We start from the raw sequence: 18,269 nt of genomic DNA, 5'->3' as shown, positions 1-18,269 counted from the left end.
CATTTGCAAGAAGTAGTAGTGCAAAAGCTTTATAAAATTTCAGAATTTATAAATCAAGTCTCTAAGACTCGATTTTCAGATGGTCGCCACATGGAAAAAATGCCACATCAGATATGATCAAACCATGGAAATCGAGTCTTTGAGACTCGATTTATAGACCCTAAATCGAGTCTCTTAGACTCGAGATGCTAATAAAAAATATAGTTTGAAAACGTGGCCTACTAATTATAATGTTTGAAAATCAGGGTTAATTACCCTGAAATGCCGGGTGGGGAAAAGAGAGAAGGGAAAAAGAAAACACAGAGAATACAGAGGAGAAGAGAAAAAAAGAAAAGAATAATTTTTTTTTTTTTTTTTTTGTTTACATCTGATGAACAATGATTTATGGATTTGGTGGCTATAATAGCAATGGGAGGATTCTTACACCCCAATAGTAGTGCTCCTAGGTCTTGCAAAAAAAATGAATTTATATGTTGTTCAATTTTGTAACCCTAATGCAAAACGATGATGTTTCATTAAGTTACAGGGGTATAATAGTAATTTAATATATATATATATATATATATATATATATATATATTAAATATTAAAAATATATATCTATATATACGATAAAAAGTAAAAACACATCTCGGTTCGGTTTGGCTCAGGTTTCGATTTTTGGAATTGCTATCCGATTGCATCACCACACCGCATCAAAAAGATGACCGATTTCAGCTTCTGTGGTCACCCCCAGGTGTGGTGTGGTTTCTTGGCTCCCTTGCTCACCCATTGTAGCTTTTAATGAAGTATCCATGAATCGTAGCAATGGGAATCTTAGAACTGATGGTTATTGATATTAGACAACTTCACATCAATATTTAATTTATTGGTGACAAATGATTCTTTTTTTTTTTCCTTAATTTTTTTATACCAATAGAGAAATCATAAACATTACAAAAAAGCTGGATGAGTCTAGCTGTGATGTCCCTGGGATATTGGTTGCTAGGATAGCAATATCATAAACGAACCTAGAATGATTCTACTAACAAAAAGTGCTTTACAATTAAGACCCTGCTGTTGTAAAGCAATGATATCTACAACCATAGTTCTATCCTGCCATCTAGAGGAACATTTTAGATTACAAGACTAGACTAATTTTCTACTATTGCACAAAAACAAAATTTTGCAGAATTCCAGTCCCTTAGCTTTTACTACTACTTCTACGAGTGCTTCCTGAGTTGCTTCATTAATAGGAGTTTTTGCTGCACAAGTTGCTCCACCTGAGAATATGTTCAGACCTTGAAGGTTGATAGCTTCATATGCAAAGGCAATTCTTCTAATCTGTTAAGAACTGAATTACGGGAAGAAGGAATGGAAGAAACAGAGAAATGGGAAGAAGAAATATGGGTCACTTTGAGGGGACCACCTACAACAAAGTAAGAAGAAAGGAAAAGTAAAGAGTCAGAACAGAAAGAATAGTATTGAGTAATTCCAAGCTGCCTTCATTATTCCCAAAATTGGCCTTATATACAATTACAACACTCACCAGCTTAGTAACTACCAATTATAACTATATTGTAACTATCTGTAACTATCTAACAATTTCCTAACCAATTGACACTAACAACTCACTCCACTGCACATGCCTCTGTCTAGCACCACTGCACACACGCCTCATCATCACAGTAGGCACAGCTCATCACATTATTAGGCACCTCCCACACACGCCAACTACCGAGCCAGCTGTTGGCACATCAGATACACTATTAGCACAAGCACAACACTATACAGCCAGCACTACTAAGCCAGCACAACACTACACAACCAACACACCTAAGCCAGCATACCCAACATCTTAACATAATCCTTCTCTTTCTAGCTCCAATTATCTTGATGATGAGCTCCCAAGGTCCTTTAATACCCTTTTTAGTTGAATGAGGTTGTGCTGACTTTCTCTGTCGACTATTTGCCATTGTATAGGCTTCTTGAAACCTGTAAGACAAACTTTGGGCAGTTAGGATAAATTCAATAGGTTTAGGAGTCTTACCTTCATGAGTAACAAGATTCCTATGATTCCAAATAGTCCATAGATAGGTGAAGATAGTTTGTATATCTCTCATCATATCTTGCTCCAAACTCTTAAAGTTTATCAATATATTACTAATCCAAATCTGCACAGATGAGTCTCTTAGATTAGAGGTGTGTAAGCCCAGTGTAGATCTATGCCAGTAGGCTCTAGCAAAGGTACAATGGAGGAAAAGGTGAGAAGAGAACTCCTCCTCTTCCTTACACATAAGACGTGCTGATAGTATGAATACCTCTATTCTTGAGGGTGAGCAGTTTAGGAAGGCTATCATGCATAAGCTTCCACACAAAAAGGCTTATTTTATGGGGCACTTTCACCTTCCAAATTAGATTCCATACCTCTGCTAGTACTTGGGATGGCCTATGGTGAATGGGGGAGTTTTGAATATAGTCCTTCAACAATAGACTATATGCATTTTTAACCTTATACTCCCCTAAACTCGAATGTTTCCATAAAAGTTTATCTGAGATACTCCCAGTCTTGGAAATGGGAATTTTCAAAATTTCAGAACTTTGAGGGTGTGGATATACTTTTCTAACCAAATCAGATTTCCATACACCTCTAGAGTGGTCAATAAGATTAGCAATAGAACTAGATATCGGGTTTGGGTTCTGTAGGTTTTGGTCAGGGCATTTGATATAGTTAGGGTGTTTAAGAGATATGCCAGCTCCATTCCCCATCCACCATCTAGCTTCTCTGAGTTTTATGTTATCTTGTTTAATTATGTTTCTCCAAAACCAAGAATGACGGGGTTTGGGTGAACACTCATGAATAGAGCGCCTAGGAAAGTATTTGGCCTTTAGAGCTTTGGCTAACAAGGATTGAGGGTTATGACTTATCCTCCAAAATTGCTTGGCAAGCATGGACTGATTTATAAGACTAAATTGCTTGTATTCATTGACTGTGTTGTGTTTCTTTAGTTGTAAATCTTAGGTGGGAGACCATTATTGGAACTCAACAAAATTCGTAGGCCTGATGGCTTTTTTTATGTGGTTTGCTACACCGGTTTATTGTGACAATGAAAGAGATTAGAATGTATGGAAGGGTTTGTGATCTGACCTCACACTCTTAATTATATTGCTATAATTATTCATGGTTTTTAGATGGATTTGTAATTAATTCATATTTTTATGTTCATAATTTTTTTTTTTTGACCTTTTAAGATTTACCAATATGAGATATAGAAAAGCTTGAATAGGTGTCTAGTTGCTCAAAGTTAGACATTCTCATTTAATGATTCTTGCAGCGATGGTGGCTTTGATCAAATCAATATGCTGGAAAGTTGTGGCTAGGATAGTTGATTTATCTGGAATTGGGCTTGTAATATACCAAAAGCCTGTCTGACCTTCCTACTACAATAAACGAAAAAATAATAATTACCCACCATTATGTGATCAGAAAGATGGGAAAAACAGTTCATGGTATTTTTCCAAAACACATTGTCTCTTTATCACATTAACATCGCTGCAGCTATTTTTAATGCTATTTGCGCATTGCCGGAGAATCAATTTTTAGAACACTATTCAAAATTTTATCCATATTTGTGCTAATCTTTTCTATGTTTCCGTGGTAGGTATGTGCCTCTCAATCATTGTCTTTCTTTGCTTTCGGTTGATAGTATGGGTAACTTGTTCAGCTGGCCCATGCCCTAGCTCAAGAGGCTTAGTAGTAAACCTCCAAGCCTATCAATTGAATCAGGTGCTGAAGAAATGTTCTATGAGGACACAAAACATTGGTATGTCCTTGTATCGAATGTTTATTTGAATGACCTTGCCATAAACTGGTCAAGTGTGAGGAATGTGATGGATGAGAATGCTCACTATGGAAGCTAAAGTATACAAAATTAGCGATATGTTAACTCCATTTTTCTTCATTTTTGTTTGTTTTGTTAATTAATCATTAGTCTCTAGGTTTTCCCTTACTTTCAGTTTTCTCCCTCCTTAAATGTGAACATGCAAGGGAAGGACTCCTAATAGCTAGCCTTAAAAATAATCCATTCTTTTTTTCTTTTGAGTTTTGTTCTGTAAGAAGTAAATGGCTGTTGAGGACCAAAATTTGAAAAGAAAGCCTGTTCCATGAAAAGTAAGAAAAGACCATGGGCCTTAACAAAAGAAGGCCCAATTCATGAAGTTAAAAGGGATCATGAAGACCCAAAGTCCCAAAAAGAAGGAAAAAGAAAGAAATAAGAAGAGGATCTAAACTTGGTTAGGCCAGAGGACATGTAGCAAGGATCTCGGTCAGGCTAGAGGATGTGCAGTAAGAAGAGCATCAAGACCCTAGGAACTTGATGTGTCATTTTAAAACCTTAAGAAGAGGACCTTGGCTAACACATGGGAAAACCAAAATGTATGTTCAGATTTCCAGCAAAAAGCCATTAAAAATCTAGCAATACTAGGTATTATCTTTGTAAACCATGGTCCAAGCCCGTGAGATCCTGAATGGATAGTAAGGAAGAAGTGGTTTAGTCAGTAAGGGAGTGATTTCTGGTGAAAGGAGGATCCCGAAGGTTTCCCTTGATTCATATATTTGCTTGGAATACATGAACCAATGGAAAACTCAGTTCCCCATGTGCATGACACCTTCCCACAATTTCCTCTCAATTGTCACTTTCAATTAAAGTTGTCAAACATTGCATTGAGCAGCCCACCTACTCTTTTGAGTTTCCAAGAAGGAATCTTCCATTTGTAACTAAAGCCAAATGCCCCTTTTGAGTTATAATTGCTTAATTAAGCTAAACTTCTGCCCAATGCATTTTTTCAGGTTCTAGAGGACATGGTTTTACCTAGCAAACCAGTGATGTCCTCACTAGGGGTACCAAACCATGTCCACTATAAAAAGAACACTAAGACATAGGAGAAAGGGGGGGGGGGGGGAAGGAATTCAAATGGAGGGAAAAAGGGAGAGTTCAAATGTTCAAAACAATAACTCTTAGAGCTTTAATAGCCTAATAAGGGAGAGAAAAATGAACAAAATAAGAGAGCCAAGGTGGAGGAATTCATCCCATATCCTTAAGATCATTCAAAATATCACTTAGCCTTTAAAGAAATATATGCCAAAACATGCACACATCAGATATCATTTTCTCCCACAAAATCCTTCTCACCTAATTATCTTGGAAGGCAATGCCCAAGCAAAGTTACTTGGATTTGAGTTCCAAATCCCACAAGTCTTGTACAAAAGCATTAAGTCTGTGAAAGTTGGGCCAGAATCCTCGTGGCTGACTCGTTCTCATGAAATTTATTTACATATATGTATATGTATTAAAATGTATATCTTAATTTAAGAAACTAACAATTATTTGAAGATATGTGTATTGTATAGTGTGTTCTTATGCAGGACCTATAAAGGTAAAGGGAAATGGCAAAACTCCATTGCATAATAAGCATGGAAAAAGATTTTATAGTTCAAGGAATCAACATTCTGGGTTCCATGGATTACAGGCCTAGTACCCCTGGGAACCACGACATCCCGTTCGGGGTACCATGACATCACGCTCGGGGAATCAAGTGAAGGAATTCTTTTAAATGTTCATACAATAAAAGATAAGCCTCAAATATTCTATTCCAATCTCCTTTTCATTGTGAATATTATGAATACTTATTTTACTTATTTCGTAAGAGTAAAGGATCATTTTATGACACTAAAACACTTATAATGATATTTTATTACTTAGGAGGAATCACATTTTTTGCCTTTGAGGAGCTTTATGTGATTTGCGCACAAACCGATTCATGTAACAATCCCAATAGGCTGCGGAGAACCGGATTGGAGGCCCAAGATCCCTTGTCATCAATGGACTTGGATACTTTTCAAAAAAGGAACCCACAATGGCATACTGCAGGATCACCCCTCATCTATTCTCTAAACTGAATTTGTGATTTTTCTTTTTTCAGGTTTTCTGCAGCACTTATTGATCTACCTGTCTGAGTAATGAATGTCATCCCCGTTGATGTACCAGATACTCTATCTATTATATTTGACAGAGGGTTGATTGGAATCTATCACGATTGGTGCGAGTCATTAAACACCTATCCTCAAACTTATGATCTACTGCATTCCAGCTTTCTCTTCAAAAATCTTAAACAAAGGTAGAACAATGATTTGGTTCATTGCCCTTTTTATCCTATGGTGATTGCTACCTCATAACTGATATGGAGATTTTTTATGAATGGAAATAGAAATATGAAAATTGTGTTTCTCTATTTGGCTCAAATAAATTTTTACCCCAAAAAAGAAAAGAAATGCTAAACCTAAATCAATATTTTTCAGTTCAACTTTAGATGGTGATCTGAGATATTTGCAATTTTTTCAGATGTGATGTCCTAGATGTAATTGTTGATCGCATACTGAGACCAGGTGGATATATTGTGGTTCAAGACAACATGGAAATTATTAATAAGTTTAGTCCTATCTTGCATTCGCTTTGTTGGTCACTAACAGTCTAACACTGTATAAGGATCAGTTTCTCGTTGGTAAGAAGGGTTTTGGCGTCCCACAGTTGGAGAAACTAAATCTTGAATAGAGCTGATCATTTACCATTGTACAATCTTACTTTTAGTTTTATATGTTCTATAGACAACTACAAAGAAAGATAAAAATTAGAAAAATAAAAGGAGGAGAACACATTCCTTTTACTCTTATTACAAAGGCTCTTATTAGTAACTAAATCTAAATTGATGTTTTTTATTTTTGTAAAAGTGTCAATTCAATAGACATGGCATTAATTTGTCGTAGCAATGAAGAGATGAAATGATGGTTGAGATTTTGTGTTTAGATCAGCCTTTTGTTATTGTATGCAGATCTTATATTCATTACTCTTGTATAATCGAAGAGATTAAATTCTATAAGGATGGGTTGTAAAATTCATGTTTTACATCATCCAATAAGTGATTGTCATATCAGCATTTTACTTAAAATTTAATACATCCTACCACACCTAATAATATCTCAATAAATTCCCAGTTTGGTTGGATTTATATATGAGTATTAGAATTGATTGAGTGTGATTATGTTTATTCTTAAATATGTGATAAGATGATGTGGCATGTTGGGATTGGAATGGTAAAACATGAGTTTTACACTACGTCCTTAAAAATTTAATATCATAATTGAATTAGAATATTAAACAATAACATTTTTTTTTTTTTTGGTGGTAATTATTAAACAGTAATAGTTGACTACACAGTGGGAATAAATTTTTCTTTTTCAAATCTGTCCCCTTCCAAGAGTTGGATGCAAGACCGCCTCTTAAAAAACTGAGTTAAGTAGCACAGAATTGGCACTTAGTATTTCTAAGTGTAGATGTTATAGAAACATTAATTTCAATGAATATGATGAGCTTTGGAGTATCACAGGTGGACCTTTTATTGGGGATGTTATCACATGTCAATTGGCCCATTGTGATGATTCTCTGGTGTTCCCCTCTTTTAAACCTTTCTTTCATGAATCTAAACATGAGCAGGTCATTTTTGTTAGAACCCATCTCCTCTCCCTTTTGTGTATGCGCGCTTGTTTCTTTAAAAATAAAAAAGAAAAGTTAGGCACCCATTCCACTCAATGAAATTTTGGTCCTTCAGGAGTTATTGGCCATTTCATGTTATGCATAAAACGTATACTTTTCATGTCATCATCACGGCATAGATTGATGATGAAAAAACTCAGGATCATCATATGGATTAAAATAATGTTCAGAGTCAAAACTTAACACATTTAATCATTACATATCTTAATTCATCATTTTTCTTTACATCATTTTAAAATCTCATTCATGAAAATGCTTAAACATTAATAGGTAATATCATTAAAATTCAGCATATTGTGCGAAATTTATAATTAAACAAAAACAAAAATTAAACTAGGTTTGGATGCTTGGCATGCACCTTCTTTTTTGCGAATGGTTTAATAGCGGATTCTCTTTGAAAATTTAGAATAGATTGCTGCCCTTCTTCTCCCGGATCAATCCACATATCTACCACCTACTTTGATGAAAATATTATGCGCGTTGATGCTTTTGCTCTTGTTGTTGATTGAACGTAAACAACTCAACACCTTCGGGCTTTGTGGATGGAAAATTCTTGGAATGTCTTCAAAACTTCATCATCAAGAGGTTTGTTGATACTATGTTTTGTCCAGCTCTAAATGATTTCATGGTTTTAATTATTAAACCCTATATTTTTGTTGATTTTTATCAATTTCTATGCAGTTGACTAATTCTAGTTGAGCTTTAATAGAAATCCAACCATGTGATTGTATTAATTTTGGTGCTATCTTGAAGACCATGAAATTCCTTGTAATTTGCTTGGTCATAGGCAAAAAACAGCCATGATTTAAATGAGATATCACTAATTGAATGAGATTACCCAAGTTGCATTTTAATTGTGAAAAACATTCGTAATTTTCTATGAAATGCGTGCTAAAATTTTAGTGTGATTTATATGAAAAATTGGTACTAAATAGACCATAGAGGTCTGTGTTACATTTTCAGTGTGATTTATATGAAATATTGGTACTAAAATTTTAGTGTGATTTATACGAAATATTGGTACTAAATAGACCATAGAACATAATCTTCATGTTCTGGTTTGGTGTTTCCAATTGAAGTTCAATTTGCATTCTCCATGTGACCACCATTTGTTTCGCTAATTAGGTTCTGATCACAGGTATTGGTGGGCACATTATCTTTCCCACTTGCATCTGGTATCAGCTTATCTCTATCCAGTGATCTACAACCACCATCAAATGATCTCATTGAGATATTACCATGCTTTAATAATGTGCTAGCACTGTTTGATCTGAGAAGCCCATAATGTGAATTTGAAGTTCTCTTTGATAGATATCCATTGGAGGATGACTTTGAGAAATTCTCTGCTCCACCAAGAGACTGACGCCTTGAAGATCCATTGCTTATGGTTCTCCCTTCTGAGGCAAAGTGAGAGTTGCCATTAGAAGTTTTAAGCCTTTCCTACAAAACCTTGAATCGCATTTGGTATTTTTCCTAAGAAATCAAGTAATAAATGAACAATCAAGAAATGAATATTCAGCAAGTAACAAAAGCAGGGGATGAAGTTAATAGATTAGCTTACACACTTTAAGCTGCGCTTCTGCCTTTGCAGTGCGTTCAGCTACTTCCAGTTTATCACAAAAGCTGTTGCATTTCTGCCTAAAAGTATATGTAAAACTATATTTAGTCTTCACAATACCTTATAATTTATTGTACTTCAAAACAACAATATTCAGCTTTCCATAGCAACTATGTATTTTGAAACACTATACTCCATATTTTTGATAACTATATGTCACCCAGTCTTATTCTGATAACAATCTGTTTAACATCCTGGTTTCTATTTTATAGTTGGCAATAAAAATCAAAATTAAACATAACAGACAAGGATAGATGGTAGCATGCCTCTTTCTTCCTTGCATCATGAAACAATCCTAGCTCGCTTACAGTTATTAGATGATAAACCCAACACACTACAAGAAGACTATGTTTTGATGTTAGTTCAAACACTTCCTATTCCAGGATTATTTGATCAATCAATCAACATATAAATAAACATATTAATTGAGTACAAACTAACAGCAGAACCAACTGTATAAGAATATCCGTAGCAGAAACATCCATTAGAGAGTGACTTCCAGCAATAATACTTGCTCAGTATTTAGGGTATTCTTTGAAGAAATGAACTTTGAAGAACATGATAAAGAGGCATTGAATGGGTAACATGCCTGAAAAAATTTTCTTTCCTCAAGCCATTGCTTAACAGGCATCACTTTGTCATTGGCATCTTTCCACTCATTTGCAACTACAGTGGCAACATGATTTGCAGTAAACTTTGCACGAGCCACTTCCCGTTCTAAAGTTTTCTCTCCTCCTATTCAAGCTTGAAGGTTAGAAGCAATTTGGAGCATTTCTAACACATTCAAAATGACTACCAGACTACCAGTTGTTGTTTTGTAGAACTGAAAATTCCAAAGGTAACAGTCATTACATTCATCTCTTGCACTTTTCTTTGATAATCACACACAGCATTAGCAGCACCAGCACCAGCCAAAAGAACCTTCTCAAGCTCACGAACAGTTTGGGTTAGCTTTTCAACCTCTGCAACCTTCTGCCGATGCATTTTGTCCAGGATTTTGTTCTCCTCCTGATTAGTGAACAAGACATTTCAAACCAAACTATGTCAGTTCTTTACAAAAGTTTAATTCAAAATAACAAAAGTTTAAGATCGGCTGTTCAACTTTAAAGTATGAGAAACATGGAAAAAATTGGAACAAAAATCCAGGATCGAACTACAAAATAACAGTCATTTAATTTTCATGACAATTTTTACCACAATATCTTATACTGTGGATACTGTTTGGGCTCCAAGCCTCTTCCTGGCCTCTTCAATGAAGGTTAGCTTAATACCCTTACCCTTGGGAAGGGATACCCATGGTTTTGTCCCCTTGCCAATAGTGAACACATTGCCCAAACGAGTTGCGAATTCATGCCCAGTGGCATCCTGAATATGGACAGTCTCAAAAGTCCCCTTATGGTCATACGCATGTAAAAGTACCTTAGACTATGCATATACTAATATATGTTTCAGTGTAATATCAGAGTCTGATGATTGTTTAGTCCTTCAATGTCATTAAGTTATTGATACTTTCAATTGCAAGATGTGTACATATGGAAGTACTGGGCTTTGTGCCTCTTGATTTCTGGTGGAGTTTGCTCTTCCACCCACTAAAAGTGATGCCTGATTTTAGTTTTTTAGTTTTTTTGCCATAGCATTGCCAAGATCTTCCAAAGCTAGCTTTAAGCTTCAGTAATTTCACTCAGCAAGGAAATGCTAACAGCACTGGCTGCACAAATTGAAAAGAGATATGCAGTAATGAAACAAATGACATTGCATATATAGCAATACATAACCAAAACGACATGCATATCAATGGAAGCGTGAGTTAACTGATGGGTACTTGAGTAATGATAATAGAGATCATAGTGTTGTAACAGAATCTGTTTCTATTTCTGATATGGTGAAGTCAGCAACGGTATTGGCTTTGACCATCTCACCCAGCCTTATATATTGTATCTCTGTTTCTGATCAATGTAAGCCGAGTATTATCAATTCCAATCATTCTTTCCCTCAACCTTTCTTCTCTGCTAGATTAGTCTCTATTATTCTAGAACTTCTTCATGGTATCAGAGCCATCAATGGCATCAAAGGCTTCATCTCAGTCAACACCACACCACCCTTGAATTTCATACCTTCTACTTCATTACCTATACCTCCATTAACATCTTTTCCATCCAATCATCATGCAAATCAAACACCTCTGTTTTTACTCTCAAACATGGCTAATCTCGTGACAGTGAAGCTTGATCAATCAAACTATATAGTTTGGAAACATCGTATCACTTCACTTCTCAAAACCTACTCTTTGATTCAGCATCTGGATGAATCAATTCCGATACCTGATCAATTTCTTTGCGGTGGCAATGGAGAAATTACTTCACAGATCAATTCTGAATTTGAATCATGGCAGATTTGTGATCAAGCATTGGTCACTTTGATCAACTCTACTCTCTCACCAGCAGTAGTTTCTGTAGTTGTGGGAGTTGAATCTGCCATTGATGTGTGAAAGGCCTTAGAGAAGAGGTTTACTTCCTCTTCTCAATCTAATATTCTAAATTTGAAGATTGAACTTCACAGTATCAAGGAGAATGATTGAGTGAATGTGTTCTTACACAATATCAAAGAAGCAAGGGATAAGCTTCGAGCAGTTGGAGTAAATGTGGGCAATGAAGAATTCCTTCACATTGTACTTAAGGGATTACCCAGAGAGTATCATCCTCTATGTTCAGCAATTCGCACCAGAACTTAACAACTTTCTTTTGATGAGTTACATGTACTGCTTCATGCTGAAGAGAAGCAGCTTCAAGATTCTATACAATCTAACAAGAACAGCGCCATTACTATAGCTATGTTTACCTCTGGTGGTCAAAAGTCCCAAAATTCATCTCAAGCACAGTTCTATGTGAACAATAACTTTAATCAACAAGGCAGAGAGGTAGATCTAATCAGTCCTCACAAAATCCTTTTCATCAAGGCAGTAATTCACTGTATCAAAATCAATTCACTAGATCTGAAGGGAGACCATCATGTTAGATATGTGGTAAATCTGGTAATGTAGCACTGGATTGCTATGACCACATGGATTTTTCATATAAAGGAAGGCATCCACCTGCTACACTAGTTGCTATGGCTACTGGATCTCACTATACTCAGTCCACTGATCCTTGGGTTTTTGATACAGGTTCAACTGATCACCTCACTGCCAATATTGGGAATCTTTCTATGCAACAACCAGGCAAAGGAAATGATCATGTCACTGTTGGCAATGGTCAAGCACTACCTATCAATGATATAGGTAATGGCATTCTGAAAACTCCATTCTTTAATTTCAATCTTCGTAATATTCTACATGTCCCTAAGATAGCTTCCAATCTCCTCTCAATCCATAAATTGTGCAAAGATAACAATTGTAGGTGTAGATTTGATGCTGGCCATTTTTGTATTCAGTATTTACATTTGGGGAGGGTTCTTTACAAGGGTCTGAGTGAGAATGGGTTATACCCCATTTATCCTAACAAGACCCCTGACAACATTTCCAATGCTCAAAGTTTAGCTCGTAAGTCTTGTGTCTACACTGCTTTTCCTGCACAATCTATCACCAACAAATGGCTACTTTGGCATCAAATATTAGGTCATCCTTGTTCTAAAACTTTATAACTTGTATTTCCTGATTTGATTCCTAACTCTGTTCATGCTAGTCTAGAAAATAAGTTTTATGTGAACACTGTTTGAAAGGGAAATGTATCCTTTCCTCATTTTGTAACTAAATCTGCTAAACATTTTGATCTAGTTCACACCGATGTTTGGGGTCCTGCACCCATTATTGCAATCAATGAATTTCTTTTTATTTGCTCTTTGCCGATGATTACAGCAGGTTTACTCGGTTATTTTTGTTAAAACATAAGTCTGAAGTTCTTCCACTTTTGTTTACTAAGTCTCTTATTGAAACTCAATTTTCCACAGCACTAAAGGTTCTCAAAGTCTGATTGTGGCGGGTAGTACATCTCCAGGGCTTTTACTCAATTTTGTTCTTCCCATGGTATTTCCCACCATTTCAGTTGTCCCAATGCACCACAACAAAATGGTGTTGTGGAAAGAAAACACAGACACATAGTAGAGCCTGCATTGAGCATGTTGTCACAGGACAATCTACCTCTCACTCATTGGTCTTATGCAGTAAGCTGATTAACAGGCTACTCTCCTCAGTGTTAAATTTTGACTCACTTTGGGAAGCCCTTTTTCATTTCAAACCTGACCTTCCTCAACTTAGAACTTTTGGGTGCACATGCTATCCTCTACTTAGACCTTACAACAAACATAAACTTCAGTTCAAAACTACTCCTTGCCTATTTTTAGGCTATCCTTTTGACACAAAAGGTTACATCTGTTTTGATCCGAATCCACTGACAAAATTAACCTATCTAGACATGTTCTATTTGATGAAGTTCATTTCACTCCACCTAACACTCCAGCTACTCCTCCCTCTTTCTCTACTTAATCATGGATTTCTACTATCCTTTACAGGCATTTATGTTCTTCTACTCTTTATAACTCTCCTTCTCCCTATAATGATCCCTCATCACTTCCCACTTCTACCACATCAGAATCTGTCTCTCCTACTTCTGCAGAATCAACTTCTGATTTGCAAAATCAGTTTCACTCTTCTCCTATTCCTACACCAAATGTTCTTCCGGTCACCACTTCTCTTGTTCCTCTTCCTAATCTTCACCCTCTGCAAACTAGATCTCAGAGTGGCATTACCAAACCTAATAAAAAGTGGTGCTATAAAACTATTGTTGACAATAATATTATAGAAACTCCTTCCTTTGGTATTGCTAGTAAGTTTCCCAACTGGTGTAAGGCAATGGATGAAGAATTTCAAGCACTCTAGTAACAACATACTTGGACTTCAGTGCCTCCATCATCTAACAAGAACATTGTTGGTTCCAAATGGGTCTTTAAGATCAAAAGAAACAGTGATGGCACAATCACCAGGTAATAAGGCTTGTCTTGGGTTCAAGTCCTCTGCAGATCCCTCTTTGTTCCTCTACTTCAACAACACTACAATAATCAATCTTCTCCTTTATGTCCATGCCATTATCATCACAGGCAATTACCCATCCTCTATTGCCTCTCTCATCACTTCTCTTAGTCTTGAATTTGAACTCAAAGACCTTGGTACCGTTTGTTATTTCTTGGGTCTTCAATTAGCTCTCACATCCTCTAGCCTTTCCATTACACAGACCAAATATGCTACAGATCTTCTTCATAAACATAACAAGTTTCACTCTAAGCCTTCCAAAACTCCCTTTGCTACTGCTAGACTATCTCCCACTGAGCATTCCCTTGTTGATCCTCATTCCTATAGAAGTCTTGTGGGAGCTCTCCAATATCTTACCTTCATTCATCCTGACCTTTTGTTTGTGGTCAATCAAGTTTTTCAATTCATGACAAATCCCACCGATGTTCATCTTCAGGCTGCTAAACATATTCTCAGGTATCTCAAAGTCACACTCACCTCTAGTATTCTTCTTAAGCCTGGCCCCATTTTCCTCTCAGCTTTCTTGGATGCTGATTGGGCAGGTGATTTGAGTGCTAGACGAAGTACTACAGGCTTCATTGCTTTTCTGGGTTCCAATCCTATTACTTGGGCTGCTAAAAAGCAACCTGCAGTTTCTAGAAGTTCCACCGAAGCTGAATATCGAGCCTTAGCTTCTACTGCGGCTGAACTCCCTTGGTTGAGAATTTTGATGCAAGAGTTACATATTTATCTTCTTAAGCCTCCCTTATTATGGTGTGACAACTTATGTACATTGGCCTTGGCATCTAATCCAGTTTTCCACTCTCGCACAAAACATATAGAGGTGGATTAACTTTTTGTGCGAGAGCAAGTCGTTCAAAAGGATATTCAAGCGCAATTTATCTCTACAAAGGATCAACTTGGTGACATTTTAGCTAAGGGTGTGTTTGTTTTGGGTGAAAATCACTTCCAGAAATGTCTTCTTCTTGGTTTATTGTTATTCGTTTCAAACTCATGCCGATACCTTGCTCTGAGTTTGAGGGGGATGTAAAGAGATATGCAGTAATGAAACAAATGACATTGCAAATACAGCAATACAATAACCAAAACGACATGCGTATCAATGGAAGCCTAAGTTAACTGATAGGGACCTATAAAAAAATAAATATTGGTCATAGTGTTGTAACAGACTCTGTTTCTATTTCTGATATGGTGACATGAGCAATGGTTATTGGCTTTGATCGTCTCACCCAGCCCTATATATTGTATCTCTCTTTCTAATCAATGCAAGCACAGTATTATCAATTCCAATCATTCTTTCCCTCAACCTTTCTTTTCTGCTAGATTAGTCTCTATTGTTCTAGAACTTCTTCAAAAATCACCATACTAATTAACGACGAAGATTTCCTTCAGGTATGAACTCTAGAACTTCAAAATTTGGAAGATTCTTTTGTCAAGTTTCTCTATTTCTAAATCCTAATCTACAACTTATCCCTGCACTCCCAATCCTCTTCCCCAAGTGAAAATTATTCTCCATCAGGATTCTAGAAATCACAATCTAACTAGAGGAGCCAAACTAACACCAATGTAATAGAGAGAGAGAAAAAAAAAAAAAAAAACACCATATATTTCTAAATCTCAGATCCAAACCTGTCTATCTCAAACACACATTTTTCAATTCCTCAACACTGTCTCTTAAAGACACGTGCTTTGATTTTCACTAATGAAAAATATGTGTAAACAATAAACTCAGAAAATTTATATCTGAAAATAAAGCCAGTGGAAAAAGAATTAACAACTCTACTTAAAACCTTAAAAAATTAAAATCCTAGGGCAAAAAAACCCCTCTATCTGACATACAAAACACATATTTTTCGATAACCATCAAAGGCTTCGCATCTCCCCCTTCTAAACAGTGCAATAATCAACAATTACTCTAGACTCTTCAATTGCAATGTACAACATCCAAAAATTAGTAAAAAATTTCAACCCAACAACCAAATTATTTTTTAGACAAAATTTTGTTTCAGAGAGAAGGAAATTACAGGATTGAGAGTGACCAAGGCAATCGAAATGCGCTTGGACATCTTCTGCCCAAGATTGCCGGCAGCCCCACCCCACCTTAGACGCTGATCTGTTTACTCGACTCTGGGTATCCCTGTTGCACAAATCATGTGTTTTCAAAATTCTATGAAGAAGAGGGATGTTGGGATTCAAAATGAATACCATCATCCCAGGTTTTGTGGGTTGATAAAGACAAGTCAAGCATTGTTAAGTCCCAAGAAACAACTGAAGCATTCATATGGTATGTAGATACGAAAAGAAAAAATAGTAATGAAGAAACGAACAAGAGGCATGAAAAACATACCGAGCCAAGAACATAGCAGCCTTTGATGAAACCTCGATTTGGGAAGGGGGTATTAACTTCATAGTGCTCCGAATGAAGGAAATTTGCCTTGGAAAATCTAGTGCCATTTTTTTCGTATGTCTCCCTGACGGCTTGAAAAATTACAATGCTAATGAAACGTTTTTTGTCGTTTCCTGTAACGAAACCATTGCCAAAATTCGGATCCGGATGCGGAGGCATGCCAGTCCTTACATAACAAAAGTACATCTTTCCCAAGTGAAGCAGGCTTGCTGAGTATTGCACCTGCGGAGGAACATTAAAAATAGCATCCATACCCATCTCCTCTGAGACTTGATGAAGGCGGTGATGCTTAAACAATTGTTGAAGCTCCTTATCTTCTGCTTCCTCTTCCTCCTCCTCCTCCTCCTCCTCCACCTCCTCCTCCTTTTCTTCTTCTTCTTCTAATGGGACTAATGCAGCTACCTTTTCGTATTGAAATCCATAAAGCCTACGCCCTACAAACTGAGTGTCGCCGGAGAAATTACCAAGATAGTCAGGGATGCTTGTGTTTGCCCATTTATGTGTGTCGAGATCAAAACAATATAGGCGCTCTGTTTCGTGCGGCAGCAAGGCTGTAAAGAGAGCCTTTCTTCCCACAACAACATGCCCCACCCATATAGTGTTCACGTTCCTTATCTGGGGAGGAGGATTTGGCAGGATGATCCAGTTATCAACTTTAGGATCAAACATCTCAAAGTAAGCAAAGTTTTCATCTGAGTCCCAGCGGCTGCATCCAATCACGTAAATCTTCTCATCGGCCACAAAGGCCAGGGGGCTGGCCTTCCCACAGTTCATCGCAGTACTGGCTTTCAGTTCACGGCAGTTGTGGTCATTGGCTAGCTCAAAACAATAGACGTCTTTCGGAAAAAAATCCCGGACAGCGAGCTCCTTCTTTACATCTTCATCAATGTATGGGTCATCGATATCCAAATTTTCACCACCCAAAAAATACAACATGGAGCCCAATTGAACACAACACATTTCATCAGCGTATTTGCCGGTTTTAAGTTGGAGGATTCGGGTAAGCGGCCTTGGATTCCGTATTTTATCGTCTTGTACTGCACTCAATGGTGGAGGATGGAGAGGCATGTCAACCTCATACAAGGTATACATGACTGGGCTATATACGTGCAAGAATAAAATGTAGAGTTTGTACCTTTCTGATGGCCCCGGCAGTAAATCAGATTCAGATGGCAGTGACTCGGCTTCCTTTGATAAATCCAAATTCATCATCTCGGCTTCCATCGCGATTCCTTCCTCTTCCAATAGTTTATATTTCTTTATTTCCGAATAACCTCAGAACCTCAGGTTGAGACGCGGGTTTGAGGAGCGAGCGAGAGAGAGAGAGGGGCTGTCCAGTTGGTTCGGTGAGATCGGCGGCTGCTGCACGTGGCCGCCGTCGATTCCTCCTCACAAGAGTTTGCCGGTCTGAGTTTGCTGAGAAAACCAAGACAAAGGTGGAGGAGATGAGAGAGAGGCGTGAGGTGTGTGTCTTGAGAAGAAACTGTGGTTAACGCTGTTAGGGTTAACAGCTCTTCAGTTAAAGGGGTCATGTGCGTTGCACATGACTCCAAGCTTAAGTTCTATTATTTTCGGTTAGAACTTTTTCACGACATTATTCTTGCAGAAACAATTTAAGAGAATTCTATATCT

The 18,269-nt window shown here is 37.0% G+C and overlaps 1 protein-coding gene and 1 long non-coding RNA gene across 7 annotated transcripts in view; both read right to left on the bottom strand.

The window, feature by feature from the left end:
- The window catches only part of LOC115952532 (microtubule-associated protein 70-1-like), a 31,402-nt gene extending 13,217 nt beyond the window's left edge, over positions 1-18,185 (bottom strand). For 3 of the 6 annotated variants that reach the window (XM_031069701.1, XM_031069702.1, XM_031069703.1), the window contains exons 1-3: positions 16,578-16,669; positions 16,255-16,367; positions 10,060-10,215 (exon numbers count right to left, since the gene is read on the bottom strand). In XM_031069701.1, the coding sequence (XP_030925561.1) occupies positions 10,060-10,215; positions 16,255-16,296 (198 nt within the window). In that variant the 5' untranslated portion in view covers positions 16,297-16,367; positions 16,578-16,669. Of the gene's footprint in view, positions 1-9,795; positions 10,216-10,533; positions 10,916-16,254; positions 16,368-16,577 lie in introns of those variants that run through there. The other 3 variants (XR_004083450.1, XR_004083448.1, XR_004083449.1) reach the window with 3 other exon arrangements.
- On the bottom strand, positions 8,541-9,233 carry LOC115952536. Its single transcript, XR_004083453.1, has 2 exons — positions 9,155-9,233; positions 8,541-9,062 (listed from the first exon to the last, which is right to left on the bottom strand). It is a non-coding gene; the product is annotated as an uncharacterized LOC115952536 (long non-coding RNA).
- Positions 18,186-18,269: the final 84 nt, after the last annotated feature.

This window comes from Quercus lobata, chromosome 7 (assembly GCF_001633185.2).
Source record: "Quercus lobata isolate SW786 chromosome 7, ValleyOak3.0 Primary Assembly, whole genome shotgun sequence".
Taxonomy (NCBI): domain Eukaryota; kingdom Viridiplantae; phylum Streptophyta; class Magnoliopsida; order Fagales; family Fagaceae; genus Quercus; species Quercus lobata.
The sequence above is the reverse complement of the archived record's forward strand: the minus strand, read 5'-3'. Positions and strand labels throughout refer to the sequence as shown.